Source organism: Hibiscus syriacus, unplaced genomic scaffold (genome assembly GCF_006381635.1).
Source record: "Hibiscus syriacus cultivar Baekdansim isolate YM2019G1 unplaced genomic scaffold, ASM638163v2 tig00000778_pilon, whole genome shotgun sequence".
In the NCBI taxonomy this organism is placed as follows: domain Eukaryota; kingdom Viridiplantae; phylum Streptophyta; class Magnoliopsida; order Malvales; family Malvaceae; genus Hibiscus; species Hibiscus syriacus.
Window position 1 is genome coordinate 575,277 of NW_024061825.1, and position 17,887 is coordinate 593,163.

Genomic DNA, 17,887 nt, shown 5'->3' on the forward strand with positions numbered 1-17,887 from the left:
GAAAGAATAAAGGCAGGTTCCGAGGAGTGGGGTTTTCGACACCAAACCAGTTCCTTTTCGAGTCCATGGAATAAGGGTCTAAGCACTGCATTTGAGAGATACAATTTTGATAACTCAGGCCTACAGATAACTTCCACTTCTTTGGTAGCACTGTTCCACCTGCTCTTAATTTATTGTAGTGGTGTAAGAAGAAAGTGAGGGTGTTTTGTTCTTTTAATTTTTTGGTTTTTCTATTTATTGTGGGCATGTGTATTTGCTATTTGGTGGATAATTTGATGTTCTATGTGCACTATGAGTGTTGTTGACAATAAAGGAATATATTTACGTCCCAATGCCAATGCTTTGCAGCAACAGCCTTTCACTCATCATATTAGCTGTTTACACGATCAATTCAGTCATAAAACGACATTTCTTTTAACATAATATAAATACTTTTTTATAATTATTGATATTTAATTTATTAATAATTTAATTTAGATCAAATATTATAATAAAAACATAATAACATTTTTTACTAAATTTAAATATCAATTTTGGTACCTAAATTACGTGTTTAGTACTTAAATTATCAATTTTGGTTTGTTTTAGTATCTAAATTTTTAATTTTTAAAATTATACATAACGTTTAGCTTTTGTTTAGTTTTAGTACCTCGTCGTTAAAAACTTAACGGGTGAATTGCACGTGGCACCTTTTTATGTGTAAATTGCATCATTCATCACTAAACTATCTTATCTCTCCTATTTTTTTAATTGAAGTTTAATTTTTTTATAATTTAATTACTTAACTTTCAAAATAATCCTAATTTAATCACTCCAACTTTCAAATTTATTTTTATCTATTTTTAATTATATACTAATAAACTAACAATAAAAAAATGTCATGTTAAAAAAAATATTAATACAATAAATTAGAATGATTAAAATATGAGCAATTTGAAAGTTGAGTAGTTAAATTGAAAATTTTTAAACATTGGTACCAAAATAAAAGTGAGAAGATAGTTGGGCATGAATGATGTAATTTACCCATAAAAATATAGCTCCGTTAAGTTTTTAACGGAATGTACTAAAACGAAATAAAAACTAAATGTTAGATATATTTTAATTTTTTTAAAACATTTAGATACTAAAACGAATCAAAATCGATAATTTAAATATTAAACGCATAGAATACCCTAAAAAAGAAATGGCAAAAGTGAAGTAGATGAAAAAGCTAGCTGCCAAGAAGTTTCATAATCATGATTATCATCACTTGTCAATAATTTGTCGTGGAATTAAGTCAATTGACAATTCAAAAGTTGAAATATGAAAACGATAAATTAATTCAAGAGGCAGCTCTCCCCCCACATGCAAAATTATTCCCTTTTCCCTATTCTGGCTGCATCTTTCTAGGGTTTATAATTGAGTGATGCCATATCTGGATTTTTATTTATTTATGTCTAAAAAATAAATTATTATAATCAATTTTCGATCTTGATTCAAGGGATCGATTATAATATTAAATTGACTAACAATTTATTTTTTATGTTTAAAAAAGTACTATAATATTTTTGGGAGAAGAATAAGTAATTTATGTAATCTTTTGACTTGGCCTATGAGTTACAACTGAATCAAAGTAATCTCGTTGACTCCAGTAATAGTTTACGGATAAAAATTTATTTAATAAATTATTTTAAAAACATTTACTAAATATTAGATCAGAATAAACTCATATCACAATTTAGAGAGGCTACAAGCAAAAAAAAAAAAAAAATTAACCTCGCACGGTATGAAATCAAGACTACTACTCCAATAGCCAAACCGGTTATACATCTAGATAACATGAAAATAAAACACAAACAGAGTGAGTTACAAAGCTCAGTGTGCCCTCTAGTACAAATAATAATTCAGATATTTTAGTCAAGATATAAAAATAATAAAATAGTCAAATAACAGTAAAACCAAATATTTATTATCAGAATATCATACAAAGTTCCTCACGACTTTACCTCTCGTCATAAACGAACATAACGAAAAACATTACCTACTGAAAGGAACCTGAGATCTCTAAAGTGGATCCAATGCAGAAAACATAAATCAAGATGGGGACGTTACCTTTCGAAGAAAAACCTGAATTCACCTCCAAGAAGAAACTCATCAAAAATCATAAACATGACGGAAATGTTACCCTACGTAAAATATTCCATGCAGAAACAGGACATAAATGTTGCCCATATCTTTTAGTTCGACACCATTTTCATTTCTATTCATGATTCGAATCATGATTGTTTTAACATCATACATGTTCAAGTAGCACTCAAGCAAATTGTCGCCCAAAAGAACAAATCCTTTGATATCTTTTGCTTTGTTAATTATAAATATTGGATTAGAATAGGACATCCTTTGTTCTTTTGTTTTGTCTCTAAAAACATGGCAAGACAAGTGGGATCATTTCAGCAGCCATAGCAGTACCATTATGGAATTTAAACTCTCCACATCTCATATATATATATATATAACATATAAATAAAGCCAAAATTCTTGGAAGAAATTAAAAGAAAAAGAATAAAACCTTTTTGTTAATCAATAATTAAATGGGTAAATTACACCACAATGCATTCAATTATTAATAAGATTACAAATGAGTCATTAAATTCTGAAATTTATCAATTAGTCATTCAATTAATCGATCATTAATTAAATTAAAAATAATTTAAAATTATATAATTCTTCAATTATAAATGTGAAAATAAAAATAAAAATTTATTTTTATAATGTATAAAGACATATTCCTATTTTTTTCTGAAATGAATAACTATATATAAAATCTGTGTAAATCATATCACAATCATGAGCTTGTTGTTGTGGTTTGGCACGTGCATATCTCATACCAGGGTTTTAGGTTCAAATCCTTTCGTTTCATTTGTTATTTTTCCCTTTATTTGCTGTTTGATTTTCTTTCAACCTGGTGAAACGTGTTACCATCAGTTAGAAAATAAATATATAAATTATAGAAAAATATTTAATCTAATGGTGACACATTTCACCATCAAATTGGTGGATTAAATTTATTGAATTAAATTTTTAGGATCAAATTGATAAAATGTATAAGTATTGAGGATGAAATGTATATTTACACCAATTTTGTTAACTACCACGTCAACATTTTCGTCTAAAGTTAACAGTTAGTAGCTTGATTGATACCATTTAGATAGTTAGATGATCTGATTGATAAAATAGAAAGATTGGTGACAAAAATAAAAGGACTACATAGTTTGGTGGTCAATGTTATAGTTTACCATGTTGTTATTAGGTCTAAATTGATGGTACTATTAGTAGCTGCCACCTTTTGATTTTAGGGAAAAAAACTATCTTCACCAGGGTATATAAAAGTATTGCACGAACAATAAAGAAACACAAATTTTGAGTTTATCGATTTAAAATTCGTCCATAATTAGATGATTATATATGCAATTTATCATTAATATTACAAACTTATTTATATTAAGCAATTTTTATAGTAAAATAAGGGTAAATTACACAAATGATCTTTCAACTATACGGTGATGTTTCGTTGAGTTTCTCGACTATTAAAAGTTAGAAAATGGTGCTCCAATTATATGACGTTGCTTTGTTGAGTCTCTCGACTATTAAAAGTTACAAAATGAGTTATTTGATACTCAACTCGAAAAGCTCGCGAACAACTCGAAAAAATTATATATTAAATTTTAATTTTTAAAAAATAAATTATTAAAAATATCAATATTTAGTGTTTATTTTCTTTAAAAAATACAATAGAATGTTTTCATGTACTTAACGTTCAGGTTTGAATTTGAGTTTGAGCTTCAAACAAGTTAAATTCAATATTTTTTTTATTTCGAGTTATTCCGAGCTTCAATTCACGATTTTGAGTTCGATTCGAGATTGAAAATTTTAGACTCGTAAATTTTCGAGCTGAGTCGAGCTCCATTTTAGAGTTTTCTAATCGAGTCGAGCTCCACAATATCGAGCTCGACTCGGCTCGTTTATATCCCTACATTAACCTATTGACTGAAATATGATAAAATCTAATTTCAGAATCTCAAAACACTATCATATCCAAGTCAACATGTTAATGTCTAGCTCACGACCGCCAAATTTTTAACCGAAAATGATAAGTCTGGAACATATGAATAGTCACGTGACTATTTTATAACTTTTAATAGTCGAGAGACTTAATAAAACAACATCCTATAATTAGAGAACCATCTTGTAAGTTTTAATAATCGGAGACTAAACAAAGTAATAACTTATAATTGTAGAGTTCATCTCAAAATAAATAGCTTACTCTCTGTAAAAGATACTACAATGATGAATGATAAAATAGATATAATTATAGCGACCAAGTCCGGACCCCCGATGATGAGATGAAAGAAACTGAGTATGAAAATTAGTATAAAATGAAATAATGTGTGGAGCAGAGCAGAGCCTAAAAAAGAAAAAAGATAAGATTGAAGCATTGACATGTTGACCTCTGTTTACTATAATTGAGTGTCTCCCTCTAAACCTCAAATGATCTCTCAGTTCCTGAACCATTACCTTTCTTCACTTGTGATGCTGTTTTTCCATTGAAACTTTGCTTTCAAAATCAAGCTGTTGCTTTATTCATTTGGGGACAAACACAGGAAAGAAGGAGAAATGGAGGTTTCAAAGAATTATGGCCACCAACATCCACTCGTGTTGTTGAATGAAGAGCAGCTGATGAGCAATCCAAGTGGAACAATACTAGCTGATGAGCAATCCAAGTGGACGACTTCCCTAACAACTCCCTTACAGGATATGCCAAGAAACACAAAGGACATGATTAGTTTATTATTGATTGTAGATCACCATCACCCCCACTCATGATCGAAGATGAAAATCACCCACACCCATTTACCTTGTTTTGGAGACGAGTTCCGTTAATTTGTGAAGCATGTGGCACCGAGGGAAACCGTGTTGCATATACATGTGGAACATGCAGCGTTATAGTCCACCAAAACTGCGTCTCATTGCCCTGCATTATTAAAAGTAGGTGACATGATCATCGTCTCTTTTACCAAAATTTTCTACGAAGAAGATTTTAGAACTTATGATTGCATAATATGTCATGAGGAGGTCGATGCAGGATTCAAACAATTATGACCACCTTTGGTACGCTTGAACGAAGAGCAGCTCATCGGCAATCAAAGTGGAGTATCAGCTGACTGCTGAAGATGTGGGGAGAAGGTGTCTGCTCCATGTTTTGGCTGTGCCGAAGACTGTGGGTTTTACGTCCACAAGATATACGCCGAGGCACCTTCGGAGCTCAATCACCCTTTCCATCAGCAACATCCTCTTGTTCTTCTGCAAAATCCACCGTCTACATACACATGGTACGCTTGCTATTTCTGTGGCCAAAGATGTGAGAAATTCGTTTATCATTGCTCCCCTTGCAATTTGGGATTTCATATTAAATGTGCTTGGTTTACATTTAATATTGCTCAAAATAATTTGAAAGAGCTTGAGCATGTTCCCCTCGAACCTCCAATGATTTCCACTAATAAAGATGATGAGCAACTTGAAAATGTTCCCGAGTGCTTCGCCTGCTGGGAACCATTAGCAAATTATACATACTTCTCTCCTCATTGTGGATTTAATCTACATCAGAAATGTGCTGAGCTTCCTCTCAGACTGAATCATATATGCCATCGCAAACATCCGCTTCTTTTACAATTTAATAGCGATGGGCTCTCTTGCAAGATATGCCAAGAAACCCCAGGAAGAGGATTTCCTTATGTTTGTTCATCTCGTAAGTTTGTTGTTCATTTTGAATGTTTATCGTTACATCTTGCTCCTGTTATCAAAGATGAACGTCATGAACACCCATTCAGTTTGTTTCCGAGACGAGCACCTTTCGTCTGTGATGCATGTGGTACTGAAGGAACTTACTCTGCTTATATATGTTGTGAATGCAACATTATAGTGCATAAAAAGTGTACCTCATTGCCAAGCATCATCAAGAGCAAGTGGCATGATCATGCTATCTTCCACAACTATTTCCTTCCTGATGATTTTGGAAGCTCAGACTGCATTATTTGTCATGACGCGGTAAGTCCAGAGCATGGGAGTTGTTGTTGCTCATATTGCAGTATTACATTCCATGTTCGTTGTGTGACGGAGGAAGCGAGTTCATATTATATACTTTCACGTGAAGAAGCATATAAGATATCAGATGAAAGTTCCGTCACTTGTGTTTTGGAGAGGAACGATGCTGGACAAACTACATATATTCAACATTTCAAGCATACGCATAATCTTCAATTAAGTGCTTATGTTGGAGGGTACGAAAACAACTGCGATGGGTGTATGTTACCGATATCGAATCCATTTTACTGTTGTTCACAATGCCAGTTTTTTATTCATAACGCTTGTGCCGAGTTACCGAAGAAGAAGCATGAGTGGCACTATAAATGCCGGCAACAACTACAAGATGTTTCTCACTTTACAAGTCATGTTTATTATTAAACTTGTTTCCGAACATGTTCTGACCTAACTGCCCATTTTGCCAAGCTTTCCAACTATCATCTGCAACAACTCCTCCTATAGGTCTTGGCATGCAACTTCTTAGAAAAATATAATCTCAAAAGCGTTTCCACATAACACCTCTTTGTCATATATAATATAATATAAGGTAAATTGTGCGTTTAGTACTTAAATTATCAGTTTTGATCCGTTTTAGTACCTAATCTTTCAAAATTTTCAAAATTATATCTAACATTTAGTTTTTGTTTCATTTTAGTACCCTGTCGTTAAAAATTCAACGGATGGGCTCGTTGGCCACTGCGTCTATAGTCGTATGACGTTGCATTCATAGGCCGATGAAGCACAAATTTTCCGGCCCACATCTTTCAAGCCCTTGAATGTGATTTTGACTTTCATTTCACTAGAAAATGTCTCAATCTCACTAAATCAACGATAGATTCTTCGACTTCTTCATCATTCGATCTCCGTCTTCAACCGTCCGATAAGCCTGAAACTGAACTATGTTGGTCGACTCATCATTCTCGTGTGGTCCACTATTCAATTGTTCATCCGTCCATCAGAGCTATGCCTCATCAGCTTGTCCGTTAAGTTTTTAATGGTGTGGTACTAAATGAAACAAAAACTAAACGTTAGGTATGAATATGATTTTGATTTTTTTAAAAAAAATTAGGTACTAAAACAAACCAAAATTGATAGTTTAGGTACTAAATGCATTGTTTACCCTGAAATATATAGTAATTCAAAAAATACTTTTAAATGGATATTACTTTATATTAATAGTTGCATAAATAATGTATTTAGTCACTCAATTATTCGTGTACTACCATTTCGATCATTCAAATGCTTTTCTTTTAAAAATCATACATAAAGTTACATATTGGTTTCATTTTGGTCACCAACATTAAAAACTTAAGGGTAAACTATACCATTGACCACTCAACTATATAGCCCTTTTACTTTTACCACCAATTTTTTAATTTGTTAATCAAACCACTCAACTATTTTATTGTTGTCAATCAAACCACTTGTCGTTAACATTTGACGGAAATGCTGACATGGCAGTTAACGAAATTGGCATATTTCTACATTTAGTCCTCAATATTTATACATTCTATTAATTTGATCTTAATTTTAATTTAATTTAATGAATTTAATATAATGTATAAATATTGAGGACTAAATAGAATTATGCCAATTTTTTAACTGCCACATCAACATTTTCGTCAACTGTTAACGGCAAGTGGCTTGATTGATAACAACTAAATAGTTAGGTGGTCTGATTGATAAAATTAAAAGTTCGATGGTAAAAGTAAAAAGGCTACATAGTTGAGTGGTCAATGGTATAATTTACCCAAAAATTAATGATGATGCTAACATATCACCATAAGATAATGTCAAGTCATCATTAAAAAACTGCATATCAAAAGTTTTGTTAATTTTTTAACAACGAATAATCAAAATGTAACATCAAATGATCTTAAAAAATAGTTGAGTGACTTAAACAAAACTACATACTTAGTTCACCCTAAAATTTTTAATGATATTTATGTAAAAATGCCAAAATATTCACAAACAATTATCTCTTGCACCTTAAAAAAAAAAAAAGGTGATGGGAAATAGACTAGCAACCGAACCTTCTACCCACTTCTCTCTTCTGGTTATTCTAATATTTTTTAATTCTATTGAAAACCCTAACAAAATCTATATTTATAGCATAGCTAGTCAAAGTACCCAACTTAGTCAAAAACTCTCTAGAAGTAATAAAATAACAAAATTACTTCTTTTAAAAATAAAATGGGTTTTCATTCATTTATTTAAAATCACGAAGTTGTTTTCTAATAGGGTGGTAATCGAGCGAGTTTATCATGAGTTGAACAGTGTTCGATTTGTGTACGTTAAAATATTTTGTTACTTGATTCGTTGTTCATTAAACTCGTTAAAATTTTGTTTAATTTGTGCACGTTAAAAAACTTGTTGCTCTACTCGTTGCTTATTAAGCTCACTGAAATTTTTATCTTATTTTTTAACTATAGGTAAAATCTACTAATCTTATATAGAGCTTAATATAAACTTAAATTAATAACTTTAACAAAAATTTATCAAAAGAGTATAAAACAAATTTAAAGTTTAAACTCTAAAATTATAATCCATAAATATTTAAAATAATAATTAGAGTTTGATTTTTTAGTGCAGTAAAATAATAATTATTAATTAATAATTTAGTCTCTTTTTTCTTATTTATTAGAAAATTAATAGATTAATAATTTATCGTATTTTTATTGTCTATCAGTAAATTAATATTTTTTGAATAAAATATTTTTAAGATAATCACTAAAAATTATAAAAAAAATATTAACGAACTGCTCACAAACTTATCGAGTTAAGTTTGGTTTTGTTCGATTCAATTTGTTATGTTATCGAGTCGAACTCGAGTACAACTCGAATCAATCCAAATAAAACTTTTATCGAGTTTTAACTGAATTAAACTTAAGCTACTCACGAGCTACTCAACTCATTAAGCGCTCATACTTTTAATATAGAAAGAGAGAAAGAGAAGAACGAGATTCAAACATATTATTTTATATTTAAGTTAGCTAGTAAAGAGTGTTTAGGGTCAACTTGGTACCTAAGATCAAATTCAAGAACCAAATGAGTCCAAGAAAATTAGGTGTCAACCATGGTTTTCAGAACCGGACCGGTTAGCGAACCGGTCATGCTATCAGTTTACTGGTTCAACCGGTCAAACCGGTTCGACCGGTCGGAAGAACCGGACGACGTCATAATTATTTAAAAATTAAATAAAAATACCAAAAATATTTAATAAAAAATAATTTTTTATATCACGAGTCATATTCAAAGCAAGTCATAACATATATAAGTTAAAAACCATAAAATCAAGTGAAACAAAATGATTCAAATCAACTACAACATAATATTTAAGGTAAAACATATTAAATAATAAATATAATTATATAACTATAATTAAAAAAATAAATTTGGGGTTAAAAAAATCATAACAAAATGATATTGTTTGGTTTAATTTTTTAAAAAAAAAATCTCACATGACTAAGAAACATAGAAGAGCATCCCAAAAGTCTAAAGAGTAAAAATATGAGAACAAAACAATCTCACATTTCTAAGAAACATAGAAGAGCATCACAACTAACTTCTATAAATAATAGATGTAATTTGGCATTCAAAATCATGGAGCCTTTTGGTGAGCATTGAGTGAACTATTCTTTCACTTCAATCAAGCTCGAATTTTAGGCTTCAATCGAGCTTCTAAATTTTTTTTGAGTTCAAGCCTTTTTGAGTTCAAGTTTCAATATTATATTTCGAGTTTGAGTTGAACTTGATAATTTTTAGCTTGTGAGTTTGAGTTGAGTTGAGCTTACTTTTAAAGTTTTCAAGTTCGAGTCGAGCTCAGCAATACTCGAGTTCGACTTGGCTCGTTTAACAAACGACGTTGTTTGGTTTAATTTAAAAAAAACAAAAATCCCAGTTTTCAGCCGGTCCGGTTCGAACGGTTCAGCGGTTCTGGCCGGTTCACTAATAGCGGTTCAACCGATTTAGATTGAACCAGACTAAACAACGGTTCCCGGTTGAACCGACCGGTCCGGTCCGGTTTTCAAAACAGAGGTGTCAACTAGGTACTTGAGACCAAATTCATAAGGTAAAACATACCTTAACCCTAATCTTTAAGTACCATAGTTATTATCAAATTAAAATGCTCCAATTATTTTAGATTTAAATTAGCTAGTAATGAGATGCTAGAGGAAAGTAGTGGAGAACCTTTGGTCGAAAACAATTCTCTAATAATTCTCCTTTTGTACCTAAAAATGAAGCATTTATTCTCAACAACGGGCATTCAAAGAACTTGTAGAGAAGACTAGAACTAGCTAAGTTGATGCCATTAATTCATTCATTCATTCAGTTGGACATCAACTTTTTAATTTGATATATACAATTAGGGATGGACACCGGACCGACGGGTTTCGATTCTGTTGTGTTAGAATTTTTTTTAAAAAATTCGAGTTTGGATCGGATTTTTCAGAATAGAAGTTCAGGTCAGGTTGGGTTCGAGATTAGGATGAAAAATATTCGTCCAATCCGACCCAAACATAATATAATTTTATCTAATATATTTAGAGATAATTACAAGAGTTTCTCTCTTTACATTATTTTTTTCAATTAGATCATTATTTTGTTGAATAAAATTAGTATTTTTTACAAATATATTTATTTCGAATCGGGTCGGGTTCAAGTTTTATTTTAAAAACTAGGATCGAATTTTGGGTCGTGTGAAGTCACTCTAAACTCGAGTGGGGTCGGGTCGGGTTCAAGTTGAGGAGATCTATTTTTCAGGCAGGCCGGGTTGATTGAAATTTGATCTAACCCGACCCATGTCATCCCTAGATATAATGTTTTGTTAATTTATACCTTTTAACTAATAAACGTGATTAAATATCAACTCTTTGATAGATAGATTTTTTAATTTAATTCGATTTGATTTAAAATTAAAAGAATTAAAAATTCTAATCTAATAATAAAATCTTAAATACTTTATTATGATTTGAATGATAGAAAAAAGTTGATCAATGGATGAAGTCGAACTTAATTTAAATCTGAAACATAATTTTTTTTAATTAGATCATGTAATCTTTTACATTGACAAGTCTAATTATGGAAAGGAAAGTTTATTAAAATTATTTGTCAATTTAAAGAGAGTTAAAGCACATGAATTAATCAGAGGAACCCATAGATAAATTTAAATTATATACCAAAAAAACCATTTAGAAAAGTGGTTGAATATTCTTAATGGAAATAAAATTTTATATCAGACTCTGAACTTTCAGAAAGTTATATTAAAAATGAACAGAAGTGTAGAATATTTTATTCAATAAAAAATATTAGTATAAATTTTCTAAGGTAAATTACATCTTTAGTATTTAAATTATCAGTTTTAGTCTGTTTTAGTATTTAAACTTTTAATTTTTTCAAAACCATACCTAAAGTTTAGTTTTTGTTTCATTCTAGTACCCTATTCAAAATTTAAATAATTGACAGTGGAGGTACTAAAACGGATCAAAACTGATAGTTTAGGTACTAAACTCATTAAGTTTTTAATAGCGGGTACTAAAATGAAACAAAAACTAAACGGTATGTATGATTTTGAAAAAATTGAAAGTTTAGATACTAAAATGGATCAAAACTGATAGTTTAGGTACTATATTTGTAGTTTGCCCATTTTTTAAAATAATATGAGATGATTACAAGATAATAATTTTTTTTTTAAATTTTCATAATTTATTCACAATACACAACTTGTAAACGTTGTTGTTTGAATATATAATTTCTGGAGAGAATAATCTTGTTTTTTTTATCACTGAGAGCACTTAATTATTTCAAAATATCAATATATTTAAAGTAAAATAAAATATTTTTTCACAACCCAAAGTAGGGCCTAAATTTGTTTCTTTTAATTTTCAATAAAATCTAATTTAATTTTAGTTGCATTCGAGGCTAAAATGAACTTTCTGTTAACCTACGAGCCTAAAACCTAAATCCTTGGAACCTCAATGACTTATGGTGCAAATTTTCCATTTCTTTTAATTAGATAGTGGTTCGATAAAGTTGGGACCAATCCCGGTTTGAACAAAAAATCAACATTTTCTCTCTTTTTTCTTTCTCCTCCAAATAACTTTCACCTATGTTTTGTCGATGCTCGGGCCTCTGTTTGCAACACCGCCGGTGCCATTGTGTTTTTGGAGTTGAGAGTAGTCGGCTGGTGTCCTTGGTTTTCCCACCGTTGCCGATGTAAATGGTGGTGAAAGAATTTTCAACGAAGCTCTAAAATGCTCCCTGTCGTGCTTCATCGCCATTTAGCATCGGTAAGTGTCACCTCGTTGTATAAAATTCAATTATACGTATTTTGATGGCCGATCGACCTCCAAAATCGGTCGCACGCACCACCGTCGTGCGTGGGCTTGCTTTTGGTCAGCCAAATTGGTTTGAACCCTCTAAACTGCAACCCATCCGAGCCAAGCCAAGTCGAGCCGAACCGTGCGCCTGAGCCATTGACCGCGTTGACTGTAGTTGACTTTTCTCGGGACCACCTATCCTAAGGTTTTTCGACATTCTGAGTTCAATTTTTGCTGTTCGTTTCGCCATATTCCAACCTGAAAACCTCGAATCGAGCACTTTCATCCGAAACTACTTAGTATTTTTAGCTTATTTATTTAAGATTCAGATATGGTATTGATATGAACTTATATTTTCGTGAAGGCACTCGTGTTTCCTCTGATCTAGGGTCAACTAGATTTGGTGTGTCACGTCCAAAAGACCAGTACGGTTCGCGTTCTTCGAGCATTACCCGTAGGTTTCGAAACTTATTTAATTAGAGTCTTAAACTAGGATTTTTACTTAGTTTCAATTCATAGGATCTAGAATTGCCCCGCTCGTGATAGGTAGACCAAACCCACTTGTGGACTTCCATACCTGACTACTCAGACCGGTTTAAGTGTGTTTATGTTGGTGTTACACTTATGTCTTAAACTATTTGTTTGAACTATTTTGGAAATTCTGATGATACTGAATACTTCGTTTTATGACGATTGTTTTATTGTATTGTTTTTATTTATGATATATATATTCTGCATATTCTGATATGATATCTGGTTATTGCATTTCTGTATCTGATACTAGAAAATTGCATGGTTAATGTTTTACAAATTACGTTCGATTTTCACTAACATTTAGGGGGTCTGTTTGGAGGAAGTTCTTAGGCATAGTCTAGTCTACGACTACTATGACCTTCTGTTAGGCACCTTTATTTTGTGCATACGTTGTTCTTTTGTAGGCCTTATACTTTCAATATAGGGTACTCCTGGGCATACAAGTGGGTGTATGATTCTGGGAAACCTACACACTTCGGTATTCAGATGGGGGTAGCTAGGGTTCGGAATAGGCCAGGCCGGCCTACAGGGGCCTACGGCCTGGCCTATTTAATAAAAAGGCCAGACCAGGCCTTTTTAAAAGCCTATTTAATTAAACAGGCCAGGCTTAGGCCTATTAAAAAGCCTTATAAGCTTGATAGGCCGACCTATTTAGAGTGACTACTTTGTAAAATTCACTAAGTTAGAGTGACTTAATAGGGATTTTACTCTAAAATTAATGACTAAACTGAAAATATTAAATGTTTATTGTTAAACAGACTTTTAAACATGCTTTTAAACAGGCCAAGCTTTTAAATAGGCCAGGCCAGTCCTAAATAAAAGCCTTTGACAGGCCACAGGCCAGGCTCAGGCCTACAAAAATCATTGTAGGCCAGGCCTATTAAAGCCAGGCCTGGCCTGGCCTATTCTGACCCCTAGGGGTAGCATCCATACTTTAAAAACATGTTTTCTGAAATACATTTGAAATAAACTATATAAAAATAATTATTTATATTTCTCGTTATATCGTAAGAAGTACACTGAGCTTTTTAGCTAACACTATAATTTTTACATTTTCAGATATTACCTGACAGTAGGCTAGCTGACTGGGCATCAGGAGAATTTACCGTTCTCCATTTTAAAATTGTGTATTGACTATCTGCCCCCTTTTGATATATTTTGGTGATATGTATTTTGCTATTGTCTTTATATTCTTTTTTATCAGTATTTTATATTTTTGACATTGGAAACTTTATCCGCTTATTGTATGGATGTTTCGATTATTGTTTTCTATTTAGTATCGTATTATGGACTTCTATTTAGTATCGTATTATGGACTTGAAATTTCTTGTGGCTTTTCTGGTGTTTATTTCGTGCCACTCTATTATCTGTATTCTAATTTTTGAACTATTTTAAAAATGTTTTAAATATGGAAGGAATATGTATTCGTTATGTGATCATCTAGACTTGGTCAAAACGCTTAGGCCATGTCTAGGGGTTACACTTGGTGGTATCAAAGCTTCAAGTTTTAAACATTCGGCCTATGGATGAGTTTTAAATATTTTCAAACAATGTTTTCTAATGTTTTCAGACAACATGTCATCATACTTTTAAACTTATATATATATATATATATATATATATATATATATATTGAGGCCATTGATGCCAGTCTAACATATATTTTAATTTCTTTCTATAGAGCCTAGTGGACTGAGATGAGTGCTCGTAACCAAAGGACTGGTCGTGGTAGAGATCGACTTAATCAATTATTGTTTTCGTAGATGACCAAACATTGGCTAGAGATCCTTATGCTCTGCGTGTTCGATCGTCTCCTGTTACGCTAGTGAAAGACTCTTCTGCCTCTAAGCACAAGTTTTTTTAGTTCGATCACAACGCCTTCGACAGGATTGTTTACCACATGTTTCAGAGAGCATCTTGGGCCCATATTAATATGTCTGTTATGGATATATCTTCTTCTTTGGTGGTTGTTGGGGTAGTACTGTTTGAGGGTATTTATGGGGGACCTCCGACCGACACAACGTATTAGTTGGATGATAAAGAGAGGACTATGAATGTGATGGAGCGATGCCCTAGTAGAAACTGTAGGGAGCGTTAGCTTTACTCTTGAAAGAAAGGTTTGACATGGTGCGTTCGATCTCTAGGAGTATTCTAGCGGATCAGTTGACTTGAGATTTTTTCAATGAGCATTTCTGTAGTCGCTATATCGGGGAGAGGTACTTGCAAAAGCAACGTTAGGAGTTTCAAAATTTGCAGTAGGGTAGAATGTATGTCATGGATTATGAGATCGAGTTTATTAGATTGAGTTTCTATACCCCTAGGTTGGTGGACTATGAGATAGATTGATGTTTGAGGTTTGAGAATAGACTCAGATATTAGATCAAGAATCGGGTCGCTACTCACCGAGAGATGAACTTTGACAACTTGGTTGAGATAGCCAATACTACTGAGGAGTTAGAGCATTTGGGTTTAGAGCGTAGTAAGGATCGATATCATTTTAATAGGCATTCTGGTTCAGTTGACACGTCTTCACATCCCAATAAGAAGAGTAGTGATGGATCTTCTCAGAGATGTGGTACGACTTCTAGGTCTACAACGTCAGTCACATCGATGACTCTAGTTTCTAGCCATGGTGGTTCCTCTAGGTTACCATTATTGATCGCTTGTGAGCATTGTAGAAAATATCACTTGGTAGAATGTTGAAAGACGACGGGTACTTGTTTAGATGTGGATATGGTGATCATTTTCTGAGAGATTGTCCGGAGTTAGCTCATACTGTTCAGATTTCAATTCAGATGTTTGTTCATACTCAGAGTATTGTTCAGACTCCAATTGAGAGTAGTAGTCAGTAGAAGACATCTGTCAGAATAGGGGTACAACTAGGACAAAGACCATGCAACCTGTGTTGGTGTATGTAACTAGAGCCCGACAGGACCGTGATAGACTCGACGTGATTGCAGGTACTATTACTATTCATTCAGTCTCTTATTTTGCTTTAATTAATCCTAGTTCTACTATTTCCTACTTGTCGTATTATGTGTCTGGTGGACTTAATATTCCTATAGAGTTTATCGAGAATGTCGTAACAATTCAGAGTCCGTTAAGCCATTCCGTACAATTGAACCAAGTTTTTAGAGGGTGTCCTATAGAGGTTTATAGGGAGTTTTTCTTGTTCGACCTATTGGAGATACCATTAAAAGACTTTGACTTAATTATGGGAATGGACTGGCTAGATAAACATCAGGTTAATGTTGACTGTGATACCAAAAGAGTTGTTTTGAAGACTCTTGATGACAGGAGGATAGTGTTAATTAGGGAACATCATGGTTTTTTGACGAATGTTGTATTTACTTTGGTTGCTGAAAGGATGATCAGGAAAGGTTTTGAAGCGTTCCTCGCCTCTATTCTAAATACTAGGGTTCTCAATCTGACTTGGAGAGAATTCAGACTATTAGGGAGTTTTATGATGTTTTCTTTTATGAGAAATTGCCTGTTGTACTGTCGAATAGGGAGGTTGAGTTCTAGATTAAAGTCTATTATGGTTTGGTTCCAGTTTCGATGACCCCTTACCATGTGGCCCAAAGGAGCTTAAGAAATTGAAGGTCCAACTTCAAGAGTTGTTGGATAGAGGCTTTATCCGGCCTAGCATTTCACCGTAAGGTGCTTTAGTTTTTTCATCAAAAAGAATGATAGGACTTTGAGACTCTGTGTTGACCATCGAAAACTGAACAATCTTACAGTTAAGAATAAGTATCTTCTGCCTAGAATTGATGATTTGTTTGGCCAGTTCCAAGGTGTTACCATATTTTTAAATATAGATTTGAGGTATGGTTATTATCAACTCAATGTGAAGATTTTTGACATCCCTAAGACTACTTTATGTACTCGATATGGGCATTACGAGTTCCTAGTGACATCATTTGGGTTAGCCAATGCCCCTACCACCTTTATGAACCTGATGAATCGGGTATTTTTACCTTTTTTTGAACCATTTTGTAGTCGTTTTTATAGACGACATCCTGGTGTATTTCGAACTGAGGTAGAGCACAATGAGCATCTGAGTATTGTTCTACAAACCTTAAGGGAGCATAAGTTGTTTGCTAAGTTGAGCGAGTATAAGTTATGGCTCAGCGAGGTGACTTTTTGGGCACATAGTCTCTGCTGAAGGTATTCGAGTAAATCCGAATAAAATGGAGGCTATTCTGAACTGAAAATAACCCAATAATGTTTTGAATATCCATAGTTTCCTAAGCTTAGCTGGTTACTATCATCGTTTCGTTGGGTGTTTTCTATCATCACGACTTATTTATCGAAGCTACTAAGGAAGAATGTTCCATTTGTTTGGTCCCAAGCTCAACAGTCTAGTTTTGAGAAATTGAAAATCGTTCTGACTGAAGCTCCTGTGTTGATCCAACCCGAGTCTGGGAAGGATTTTTTAATTTAGTGATGTTTCTCACTCTCGATAGGGTGTGTTCTGATGCAAGATAGAAGAATTGTGGCTTATGCGTCCCGTCAGTTGAAACCGCATTAGTGTAATTACCCCACCCACGATCTGGAGTTAGTTGCCGTTGTTTTTGCTCTAAAAATCTGAAGACACTATCTCTATGGGGAGAAGTGTCATATCTTTACTGACTATAAAAGTCTAAAGTATCTACTTACTCAAAAGGAACTGAACTTGAGGCAGTGTCACTGGTTGAAACTTCTGAATGACTACGATTTTGAGATCAAGTATCATATGGGTAAGGTTAACGTGGTGGCTAATGCCTTGAGTCATAAGATGATTTTGGATCTGAGAGCCTTATTTCCAGGTTGAGTTTATATAAAGATGGAAGTTTGTTGACAAAGTTGCAAGTTAAACCGACCTTAGTTGAGGAAATTAAGGCTAAACAACTTTTGGATAACTCATTGTTTCC

The 17,887-nt window shown here is 32.8% G+C and overlaps 1 protein-coding gene across 1 annotated transcript; it reads left to right on the plus strand.

Moving 5' to 3' along the window:
• Nucleotides 1-4,653: 4,653 nt before the first annotated feature.
• On the plus strand, nt 4,654-6,501 carry LOC120218542. Its single transcript, XM_039215468.1, has 2 exons — nt 4,654-4,836; nt 5,224-6,501. Exons 1-2 carry the CDS (start codon nt 4,654-4,656, stop codon nt 6,499-6,501), a joined length of 1,461 nt encoding a protein of 486 aa, XP_039071399.1.
• The last annotated feature ends 11,386 nt before the right edge of the window (nt 6,502-17,887 follow it).